At 37.3% G+C, this 12,092-nt stretch overlaps 1 protein-coding gene across 1 annotated transcript in view; it reads left to right on the top strand.

Moving 5' to 3' along the window:
* Positions 1 to 12,092, top strand: part of LOC311204255 (DNA mismatch repair protein Msh3-like) — a gene marked incomplete at its 5' end in the record, with an annotated part of 47,729 nt that overhangs the window by 12,303 nt on the left and 23,334 nt on the right. Inside the window, 4 exons of the mRNA XM_084280703.1 lie at positions 1,194 to 1,310; positions 2,976 to 3,083; positions 6,584 to 6,698; positions 10,004 to 10,161. Of these exons, the coding sequence (XP_084136829.1) occupies positions 1,194 to 1,310; positions 2,976 to 3,083; positions 6,584 to 6,698; positions 10,004 to 10,161 (498 nt within the window). The remainder of the gene's footprint in view (positions 1 to 1,193; positions 1,311 to 2,975; positions 3,084 to 6,583; positions 6,699 to 10,003; positions 10,162 to 12,092) is intronic.

Raw genomic sequence — 12,092 nt, 5'->3', positions numbered from 1 at the left:
ATGGGCCATTTTGGTTTTACAGTTAATTAGATACACATTGTCACAGCTCCATGTGTGTTTGTGGTTTGGGGTTTCTTTAAACTAAAAGCAACCAATGAAAATGGTTACATTGATTTATTGCCATAGTAAGTTTTGCTTAAAACCAAACAAGACCAAGCTGAAAAACCGGAACTTTTAAAAGTGTTTATTTTTAAATAGTACTTAATGTTTCAAAGCAGATGTATTGGCATGAAAATTACGGTTTTGATTCAGTTGTGCCTGTAGATTGTAGATATACATTTTTCATAAAATTTTAGTTGTTCTTACTTTATTCAGAAAGGTAAAAGTAGCTGTGCAAAATATCTCAGTATCTAAGACTTAGTGTATTAAAAATGTTTTAATTTTATTTGTTCATACAAACAAGCTTTGCTTGCTTTGTTACTTAGTGTTGTGTAAGCATGATTTTAGATAGTTTAGATACTTTTTCCAGTACATGAAACAGAGGTGAACTGGAAGATCATTTATTATTTAAACAGGTAGAATACCTTATGTTATGATGTGTACACAGAGCCATGTCTCATCAGAAGTAGGCATAATAAAGGTGAACTCTGAAGCGATGTTCTATTCACTTATGCAAGAATTCGATATTGAAGTGCACAGAGTAGACAGAATTAAGGCGATGAAGGAAAAATACAGCTATTCTGGATATTGTAAAAGAATGCCTGGGAATGCCAACATGAGTCCTTAATGGAAATACATAAATAAAGAGCAAGTGCCTTAAATGGAAACTAGTATCCATGCAATACAGTCTGTATTTACTAAGTTTATTCCAGGTTTATTGTGAAGTTTCAGCTTTAAAGTAGAAATTTTTTTGTTGGAGGTTGTTGTATATGCAGCCAGTCAAAGAAAAATCATCTTTGTGAAGCCTGTTGCTGAAGAGAATTTTGTGAGATATATAAGCTTCAGTGATACATAATACATTGTGAAAAATGCAGCCTTCAGAATGGGCAGCAGTACAGTAGCCAATCACTTTATTCACAGTGAAGATCACTGGTATCAATAGAGTTTGGTACCACAATAAAAGAACTGGCTTTTTTACCGTGCATTTTCAAGGCTCAGAGTGAGTTAGAAAACTAGTCCAATTTTGCATGTAGATGGTGTAACTGATTGCTTAGTAACCTTGATTTCCTATTTGGCTTCTCTCTGTTTTCCAGCACAAAAGCTGTCAGCCGTTTCCACTCGCCGTTTGTTATAGAAAATGACAAACATCTGAATCAGCTCCGGGAGCAGCTAGTCCTTGACTGCAACGCTGAATGGCTAAACTTTTTAGAGTGAGTTGACAAAATAGACTCATTTTTTATTATTTTATTTATTGCTGTAAGAACAGAAGAAGAAAGAGTTTTATCTTAACAAAAAAAAAACAACCAAAGGAAAAAACGCAGTTGATAACTCAGCTATGCTGCCCATGGTAAAATACTGTTCTTCAACATAAAGCATTTGAAAGCGAGACCTTTACACACTAAGTCCTGAAGGCAGCAGTGATGTCTCTAGATTTTAAAATTCTGATGACAGCACACTATTAAATATATACAGTGGCTCTCAAAATTTGAAAATGGAGTGAAACTGAATCTAGTACAGTGTAACTGAGATGAGAATAGAATTTATTATACAACAATTGCAGTGTTACAGTTTTTCAGTTAGGAATGTTCAGGGTGTTTGGGCAGTTGCTTGTGTGAGTGTGATTCTCCCTACCCCTGTATGGAAAGCGGCCTGGTGAGCACTTCTGCTAGCTCCTTCAGCACCCTGGGATGGATCCCATCTGGCCCCATAGACCTGTGTATGTTAAGTTTAAAATATATTTCTCAAACTTCTGAACACCTTTAATTTTCAGGTGTCAGGTTATAAATCACTGCTTTACTTCCAGGAATTACTAGCACACTGAAATTATCCCTCAATTCTTGCAATAATAATTAACTCACTTGTGCTTTTTTCCATACCACAAAAACTTCCTTCTGAAATTGCCTCACTGGATGTAACTGATGCCAAGTTTTGCCTCTTGGTAGGAACCCAGAGGTTCTGTAAACTTTATTAGAAACTGAAATTCCAATTCACTCTTCCAGATGTATTGCCTTTGCAATACCATAAAAATAGTTACATTATTTTTTTTGTTACTATATTAGCTATATAAGTTTTAGTAGACCTTTCTTTACTTAGATCTGCTGCTTTTCATGTTCACTTTGATGATTTCAATAGTGTCATATGATAGCAGCGTACAGCAAGGAAAGATGTGTAGAGAGTGATCTTCCCCAGCCCTCCATTTATTTATTTATTCATTTTTGCTCCCTTACTTGCTTTATATTCCCCAATTGTATCTTTGAGGCTAGGAGTGGAGAGAAATAAATTCTACAGTACTAAAAGAATGAACTCTGCTTTCTCCTGGTAATGTTATTGTTGTACTAGGGGCATCGGTACCATAAATGGAAGGTGAATTCTTGAATTTTCTATTGTACTTACCATATTTTATTGATATTGTAGACAAATCCTGTATTCAGGCACTTCAGGGTTTGAGGGGTTTTTTTTATTGTTTGGAGGGGGGGTTATTTGACTGTAACTTACAGCTGAAGTGAATTGGCAGTTGCGATTCAGCTGCCACTGTGATAAACAGTGGCATTTTCAGAGACCTTATTTAGGCAGCAGGGATCAACTGTGGACCCTTTATATGCTATTAAATGAGTTTCATTTTGCCGCCTTTTTGTGCTTAAAAATAATGCCCTGTTACAAGGGAAGCACGAAGTCTGCTGTGAGCAAGATTGTGTCCTCATACTGTAAGTTAATACACTGCTGGGAGATTTGAATTCAGAGTAATTTAGAGACTGTAGAGAGCTCTGTGAGAAGCATGCACGAGGTGTATTTTGACAGTACATTCCTATCTGTATGAAATGATTTTTTTTTTTCCTCTTTTCTTCCTCCTGTTATTTTCCCCTGTTTTGGTGTAGCCATTTCAGTGAACATTATCACCCCGTGTCTAAAGCACTTGGTCACCTAGCAACTATCGACTGTCTGTTCTCATTGGCTCAGGTGGCTAAACAAGGAGACTACTGCAGGTAATAAATGTTTAATTTTTATGTAAGATTTTATAGGGAATTATGAGAGAGCTTTTTAAATAAATTTGATTTTAATATGTGTACCGTGATAAAATGCATTATTGAAATTGTTTGCAGTAGTTTCGACTTAATCTGATTTTGCAAAGCGGCACTTCTGGGCTTAATTCAAGTCTGTAAACATTGCGGTTTAAATTTGACATCTCATGTTTGTCTGGTTTTCAAACTGTGTGTGGTTGGTAGATGGTACCTCACAAACAGAAATATATGTTGGACTTTGCATGGAAATTTTTTTCCTCCTATTTCTTTTCTCCTCATCAAAGTCTGACTTTATAGTGTATAATACCTAAGATTTTAAGGTGTATGAGGTATGTTTCAAAGATGTATTTCAGGTAAATAATAGGTAATTAGAGCCAGCTTCCAGAGCAGGGATGGTGCCTTACCTAGGAATGTGTGTTAAATCTGATGAGCTGTGCCCTTCCCTCTGTGCAAGACCCACACGTGCACACCAGGCACCACAGCCTGCTGCATTCTGCCATGAGGAAGCATGAACCCTTAAGGCTTTCTGCCTCAGAGATTGGTCCAGAGCTGGCTCCTGATTGTGTACAATCTGCAACTTGGGTCTTCCTCCCCCTCGCAAACCCACATCCCTTGCACCTACACAGAGATAGTCAGTCTTATTGGTGTGTTTTCTTCTATATCACGAGGTCTGTGTCCCCAGAGAGACTCGACGCTCGCTGAACCACTGCTTCAGCTTGCTGAGTGCTGTCCTAGAGATTGGCATTTACTGTTTCTGAGGCTTACTGTGAACACCCTTGTGAGGGCTATCTGTTTCCAGTCCTCAGCCATTCCTTCTTCCATACAGTCCACATACTCTTTTTTTGAAAAGTGCTGTGTGGTTTTTAAATGTCATTGTGGGGCTACATTGCAAGTAATTGGGCAATTGCTTATGTATAACCATATGAATTGGTAACATTTGTGACCCGTGGAAATAACAGCAAATCATGTATTAAATGTGTGTGGATAAAGGGAAATCCACTTAGATATCCTTCTGCATTTATACAGCATTAAAGACAGTATTGATCACTTCTGGATTCTTGATCATGCCTGCTGCTAATCAAAATCTCTTTAAAAGTAATTGCTCGTTTATTCTGTATACTGAGATGAGAAAACAAACTGAAATTTTATTAATTCACTGTGCAGTGTTTAAATAATTCACTGAATTTTAAAGAGTGGCTTAGAGCTTATAAACTGGCAGGAAGGAGACTTCTCAGTGAAACTTCAGCTGCAGGGAAGGTGTCAATAATTAATTTTGGAGGACTACTGAAGGAAAGACGGGACATCCATATTAACCAACTCGAGTATTTCGGAAGAATGTTTTTTTGATTGAGGATTGTTTCATATCATCCTACCTGAGGCAGGTAAACAAGTTGTGAGGTTGGGAGCACTGGTGCTCCACATGGTTGTTGGAGAGTAGTAAGCATATCTTGGAGTTTCAACCTGTCTCTGGAACCCTGCTTTGGGAGACTCAACCCTGACATGGACAATGTAAGGCATTGGGCTCCCAGGACACAAAGTTAGATGCCTAACTGGTGTAGGTAGCCCAGAGATCATCATCTGAAGTTTGAGTATCCATTCTGCAAGCAGTGAGTTTGTTTAAGGAGCACCATTGAAAAGATGCATGAATAAAGGACGTTATACATTCCAGAGCAATTTCCACCCCCGTCCCCCAGTTCTCTCTTACTGCATGACATGTGATTGTCTAACTGGGACAGGGAAGAACTTTTAAATGACTGTGGCTGAGGGCCTGCCTCTGCAAGCCCCATTGTGTGAAACCAGAATAGGCAGAGTCAGCAAGGCTCATGGCATCTGAAACTCACATCATATTTCACAGTTACGTGTATGGAGGCTTGAGCAGTTAGGATAAAGACAATTATGCCCAAAGTAGAGGGCAGAATTATAAAATGGCAAATGGATCATTCAGCTGTTATGCCTCTCTTCTGAATGCAAAGTGGAGAAATCCAGAAGGAAGTGCTTCTAGGGATGTTCTCCCTTTTAGGACTATCATATTACAGCTCCAAACAGCTTACCAGTTCATCAAATGGAGGGTGACATTTCCTTTCTTTATCCCAAAGGCCTAAGACTCTGTCCATATTGGTTTAATCTCAGCTATTCAACTGCTGGAAATATCTTCGTGCTAAAAAGAAACCAACCCACACCATTCTTAACTTGCACCTCTTTCTCCAGTGCATTGTGCTCCTAATATGTCATTTATTTTATCTCCATGTTCTTTTCAAATTGCATCCTCATTCTTCCACTCAGGAAAAATCACGCTCCTCGCGTCTTTTCTTCCCTCCCCTCTAAAGTCCATCCAAAGTGTTAGTTAATTTCCAGTAAAAAAAATATGTGTCTTTATTCCAGTATTACTCTTTTACTCAGCTGTCGTCACTTTCCTAAATTACTGCTCTTATTTCAGAGTGATTATACTTCTTGTGTAACAAAATGTTGCTGAGACATGACACCACATTTACCTCTCCATTGAATGCTGCACTTCAGTTTGCAATGAAAAAGTAAATTTAAGTTGCAAGAGAACAAAAGGAAATCACAGTCATAATTTAGTGGAACATGCTTCTTTTGCATTTTTCTCTCTGTGAAGAGCACACAGCTCTTGGAGGTAGAACTTTGTTGATGTGAAGATGTATAACGTGGAATTACACATGTATGACTAGACACATAGATAAATTTGTAGCTAAGGTGGAAGCATTAAAGGCAAAACTTTTTACATGGTTTGGAGATGAGAGAAGAAAGTAAGTAGTATTGATCTGGTTTGCATACTAATCTCTGAAAAGGTACTGTCATTTCAGTATGTCAACTTAAATAGTAAGCTCTTTCTATAGACTGTTATGGTTTGATGACTCATATGTTTGGGAGTTGCTGTCACATTATGAGAGCTGCTAATGTTTATAGGAGAGTTACAGCTCTGTCATACTGTACTCTTTGATTTATATCATTTAATGTGTTATCAGTCATAATATACAAAGTTGGACAATTATTTTTCCACTCCCCACACTAGTTAGGGTTTAATGCAGTAGCAGGTTGGACTAGTTCAGCAAGATCATTCTGAGAGTATGAAATGTGTCTGCAAAAGGTGGCACTTGCAGAAGCCACTGTAGTGGTGGGAAGAAAGCAGTCCCCTCCAGTTTGTGTATTTTTGCTACTGCTTGTTCATTTTGTAGTTCCTAGTATTCCTTTAGAATACAACTAAACAAACGAAACATTCCCTAGGGAGTGGAAAAATGAAGAATTCTAAAATTTTGTTACCCAATCTGCTAATACTTTTTTATCACTGAATGAAACCAGGGAAGTCCTTAGAAATATTTGACAGCATTAATTAATTTTTGTCATTTCTATTTTTTTCCTACCCTTCTTCAGGCTTTAGCTGCAGTACTTCTAAGTAATCAGTTACAATGAATGTTGAAATTAATGTCTCTTCCTTTCTGCAGACCAACTGTGCAAGATAATCGTCGAGAAATAATTATAAAAAATGGGAGGCACCCTGTGATTGATGTGCTACTGGGAGAACAGGATCAGTATGTTCCAAATACCACTAACCTTTCAGTAAGTACTGAGAAATGGTTTGAGCTTCAGCATCATCCAAGGGGGGGAATTTGGCATCTGCATCCTGGCCACGAAGTTAAAATAAATAATTTAATCATACAGCTTTCTGCTTGGTTGCATTTCAGAGAGATATGGCTAGATGTGATCACATCTGTTGTGTCCTTTTTCTGCTATCTAGCAGCCAGACACTCTCTTTACAACGTTGTTCGCTTTTCACGGCATTAAGAAAGATCACAGAATCACAGGGTTGCAAAAGACCTTTGAAGATCATCAAGTCCAACCAATCCCTTCCTAAGCTAAAACAGATGATCTCAAAACTAGGAAAATAAAAGTTTAAAGTGGCTCTTTTTGAAAAACAAATTAATAATTCCAGGGGTTTTACCAGTGTTATCAGAAGAAGTCTACATTTTGTCATAACTTTATGTGAGATTAGTGGAACTTTTTAATGTTCAAATGCACAACAAATGTTTCCATGTCTTACAGGCTCACTTTCCAAGACAGTTCTAAGATAGCTCAGATCATTTTTGGTGGTATTACTTTACTATGTGTTTTCCTTTCTTTCTGGAGGTATTGATTTCATGCAGCCTTTTTTAATCTGACAGAGCAGATTTGGAGCTCTGACTCTTGACTGTGTAGTGGCAAGTCCATTCTTTGTAGATTGCACACTGGTTGGAAGAAGCCTTTCATATTAACATATGCTAAAGATCCCCCATGCTTAGCTTGCAGGCAGTGTGTTGCCCCTAAGTCTCCTTCTGGCTGTTGTTTTCTGCAATAGAGAGTGATGTTGAGAAGTAGTAAGACTCTTGCTTGTTATTGTTGCCAAGTCGTCAAAGAAAGTGGGTAGGTTATTTCCTGACATTTTCTATGCAACATTACCTAAATTGCATGACCTACATTACCTAAAATTGCTATAAATACACAATTACCACAGGTAGGAAATATTGTCATATTTTACTTCACTTAATCTGTTTCTGATAAACATCTTTTATTTTGTTTCCTCCTTTTTTTTTCATCAAAACCTAAATTTGTTTTTTTAAGTGGCATGCCCTTTTGGCGTTTTTTATTAAATATTTACCTTTCTGAACCTTTTTTTAAATACTGTGTTTCTGTTCTTAATACAAAAAATGCACTGAACTGTGTACACGTAACTGCTTTTTCATACAGTTGATATATAAAAGGTATGTCAGTGTGGAGCATGGGCTGTGATAAATACCATTCAAATGTGTATGTATTTCTCTGGAGATATTTTTAAACCATGTTATATACTGAACAATGATACAGATATTGTGCAATACATCAGGGAATGTTTTCAAAATTATTTGTCAACTCCAAACAAACGACAGATGGCATTTACAGAAAACTCATCATCTCATTTAGTAATCATCATGCACTTTCCCCTGTTAGCCCCATTCTTATGTTGGCTTTCTAAATACTGAATATTACAAAATCAACTGATCGTGGTGGAATCGTTTTTGCCTCTACTGTTAGAGTTCTGTCTTTTTTGAGAGAGGTAGGTGGGAACCCAGTTTATTAAAACGTGTCTGGTTTTAAGCTGATGTATTTGAATCAACAGTAAAATGCAATTGCTGTCATGTTTTCAGCTGAAATGTTGTCAAATAACTAACTTTAGGAAAAGCTTTCTTGCAGTGCCCTGAAATAAACATCTTATTTTTCAGTTCTCCCTCTCTCATCCAAATATTCATGGAAATTCTAACTTCATCCATAAATTCCACTAAGATGTTAGCTTATGGTTCTGTGCAATTATAAGGGCAGATGGGCTCTCTGGTCTGATGTTACAGCATATGTTCTTTCTGAAAGCTGGCTTTGCAAGCCAGCCACCAGTGTCAGAACATGGCTGGAGGGACCCCAGAGGGATACCAAACACATGGAAGAAGTTTGTGGGTTCTAACAGATTAACTCATCCTGGATTTAAGTATCTGTAATTCTGTTGTGTTGAGCCAAATGGTGGTCCTGATGAAGTTTCAGTTGCTGTATTGAAACTACACCTCAGAGACTAGAATGTTGTGAGTTTTGTTCTCATGTAGTCATATGCATGTTATTACTTCCATTCTTTATTCCTGATAATGACATTTTTTGGGTTTTGACTTTATTGTGACTTCCTTATGGACAGGGTTTTTTTTTTTCCAGCAAAAGCTAAACAGTTTTCTGCATTGACCTAAGACTGATTCCATCCATCTTTTCTATGATGTGGATTATGACATGTGACATATAAATCTTATTTGCCTCCCTCTTAACAAAATGAAATCCCTGTAAAGATAATCATGTTTATTCCTCAGAGATATGTTGTTGTCATCACAGTGCCTGGTCAGTTCCAACTTCCCTAAGTAGTGTGTCTAATGTTCATTATGCTTGTCCTGTCTGACATGCCCCGCCTGTGGAGCAGTGAAATATGCTGACTTTTGGTTAGTTCATCAGTTGTTGGATTTCATTGTATGTATGTAGTAGAAAGTAAAAACTCTAGTTATTCAACATCCTTGCATAATCTAATTTCCTAGTTTTGATGCAGGCTGTGATAAGGCTTTATAGACTCATTGATGAGTTTTAATTTTGTATTAGCAACTGTCTTCCACCAGAAGATGACAGTTTTATTCTGGAGCCATAGACCTACAGCAGTACTGTAGGGACTTTTACAGCTGAGACAAGCTCTTGCATCTGATTCATTTTTCTGTAAGATTTCAGTGGTTGGATGCACCAGTCAATCAGAGATTGGATACAATCTGCTCACAATATCTGTGTTGCAGTCACGTATTGCCAAACTCAAAAATGTCTTGATTTCTTCTTGTAGCCCTTCTGTTTGAATGTGTGTGTGTGTTGTACCAAGGCAAGCAGTTATGAAGGGGTCTAGGTCTGATCTTTGGCTGCCAGATTTCCCCCCCATTTGGCAATGAGAACTCCTTAACTGGAGCAGAATCCAAATTAGGACAGCACTGGCTGTGCTGAAAGCTGGTGAAGTTCCCCCTTCAAATGAAATTGTACAGATGCTTCATGGATTCTCTTGGTTCCTTGATGGACCAAGAAGGTTCTCCTCACTTTGTTTTGCTCAAGAGTAATGAAAGATGATAGTGATGCTCCTCTCTTATGAGCCTGGAGTGGACTTAGGAAGATTTTTGATACGTGGCATCATAAACTCTTGAAAACTGAATGCTGTGAAGGAAGCTTTTTCAACTACAGACTGTGTCCTGAGGGCTTGTCCTTTATCCCTGTAGGCACATACACTCAGCAGCCTTTCTTAGAACAGCACCATGTGCAGGACAATATGTTTCACCAATGTTTTATGTTTCCAGGGAGATGGTGAAAGGGTCATGATAATAACTGGACCCAACATGGGAGGAAAGAGTTCATATATAAAGCAAGTTGCATTGATCACAGTCATGGCACAGATTGGTTCTGATGTTCCCGCAGAGGAGTCGACGATTGGTATTGTGGATGGTATTTTTACCAGATAATCTTTCAAACTTTGCTGTATGTTTATGAAAATGTTACTGTGGTGGGGCATGTGTGTGCACATCCAAGTATAATTTAATGTTTCACTTAGAGCTTTAGAATTTATATTTGATGTTTCCCTTTTTCATTTTAAATACGTGCATTGGTTGTTGGGTTTTGGTTCTGATTTCCTGCTAAGCTATGGTACTTGTTTTGGAGTCTTTGAATCTCTAAAGGATAAAAATGTTAATGTGTCTCTCTTGATTAAGATGCAGGTATTGAACATCATGTGTCTGAATGGACACCTCAGCCAAATTTATTCTGCCAGGTGATAGCCAAATGATGTTTCCCCTAAAATGAATACTGTCACCTCTAAAAATCAGATCGGTTTCTGCAGGGCAGCACAGTTGTACATACAGTATTTGACACTGAGAATTTTGGGGTTTTGTCCTTTCTGTACTATCAGTCTTGAACACACTTCAGGTATTTTAAAAAAATTAATAATGGCAGTTCATTTCACTTAACATGTCTCATTTTCAGGACAGTGCTGAGTAATTTTTGAAGTCAAAACTTCCCTATTTTACTGTCTAATGTTTGCCAAGGATCATCCAGCTGGTTTTCCCCCCTTTTTTTTAGTCTGTTTTTGTAATCAGCAGAAGTTCTGTGTTACTGGTGGTACGGGAGATGGAAACTTATTTGTGGTTTTAAGTTTCACAACAATTATATATCTGTAGTAGGATTATTTTTTCTGAAATTCTAGTTCTGTGATGGCAGAGTGCATTTCTTAATTTTACAAGGAATCTAAATACTGGTCATTTGGGATTGCTTCATCATATAATGATGATATGTTCTTAGGCCTCACTGTGTCATGACAAAAATGAACGCAGTTGTGCTTTGATGCACTTTGGTGCTAAGCAGGTGAATAAATTAGAAAACAATTTCTGTTATCTTTATAAAATTAATTGGAGCTGAAAATTCAAAATGGTTACCTTTTTCCCTGTCCTGCGTTGAAAGTAATTGACTGGTTGATTGGATGAGCTTTTCTCAAGGGAATATAGGACACACAAGATCTGAATTACTTTACAGAAAAAAATTACAACATTATTAACAATTTGAACATTATTTTTGCTTTCCTTTGTAAGTGAACAGAGTACTTATCTTGTGTTCACACTGACAATTTCTAACCATACTTGCAAAGGCCTGTTACTCTTAAGCTTAATCTCCCCTTTTCTCTATTTTTATTTGGCTGTAATTGCTTATTTTTGCAGAAAAATTAAGAAATGTGACAGAGTCACTGGGCATGCCATTTCATTTTGTACCTTCTAGAAAGAGAATAAATCGGTTCTTATCCTCTACAGTACCTTGAAATTTATGTATCTGAGTTCCACCTGTTCTGCACTGCATTTCTCTGATTCTACTTGGCTTTTCTCTACATTATTGATATTGTTCAGATCTGTTCTGATAATGTAGTGTGGTTGAAGATAGAATTTATTCTTTCAGGTTTCAAGCCAAGCAGACACAGAGCATGTTACTTACTGACTGAGGTTTCAGACCATTAATTTGGAGCCCAGACAAATTCTAACACAGGGGATTGACTGATTTATTTTTTTCCCTTGTCTAAATTAGCTTTGGAAGCTCAGCTAGATATGCCATTCTTCATTTAATGTGAAATGTGTCAAACACCAGATGAATATAGTAAAGAATTACTTAAAATCTTGTCATTGTGCTGGCAATTAAGAGTAAGCTAATTGGCTCAATATTAATCAAGAAGAAATTGAACATACATTGAGATAGGAAGAGTCATGCATTAGTTAAAAGGTTAACAGGAAGGATAAAAAATAGAAAAGAAGCTGAGCTTATGTAATGCATTCCTTCAGAAATCCAGGGTGGTCACTTCAGTTTGTAAAAGACTGTAAGTGGATCTGCTTGTCTGCATCTCTTTAAACTTCT

This window comes from Gallinula chloropus, assembly GCF_964237585.1.
Source record: "Gallinula chloropus genome assembly, contig: HAP1_SCAFFOLD_223, whole genome shotgun sequence".
Classification (NCBI taxonomy): Eukaryota; Metazoa; Chordata; class Aves; order Gruiformes; family Rallidae; genus Gallinula; species Gallinula chloropus.
Note: the sequence above shows the minus strand (reverse complement) of the source record. Positions and strands in the feature narration are given on the sequence as shown.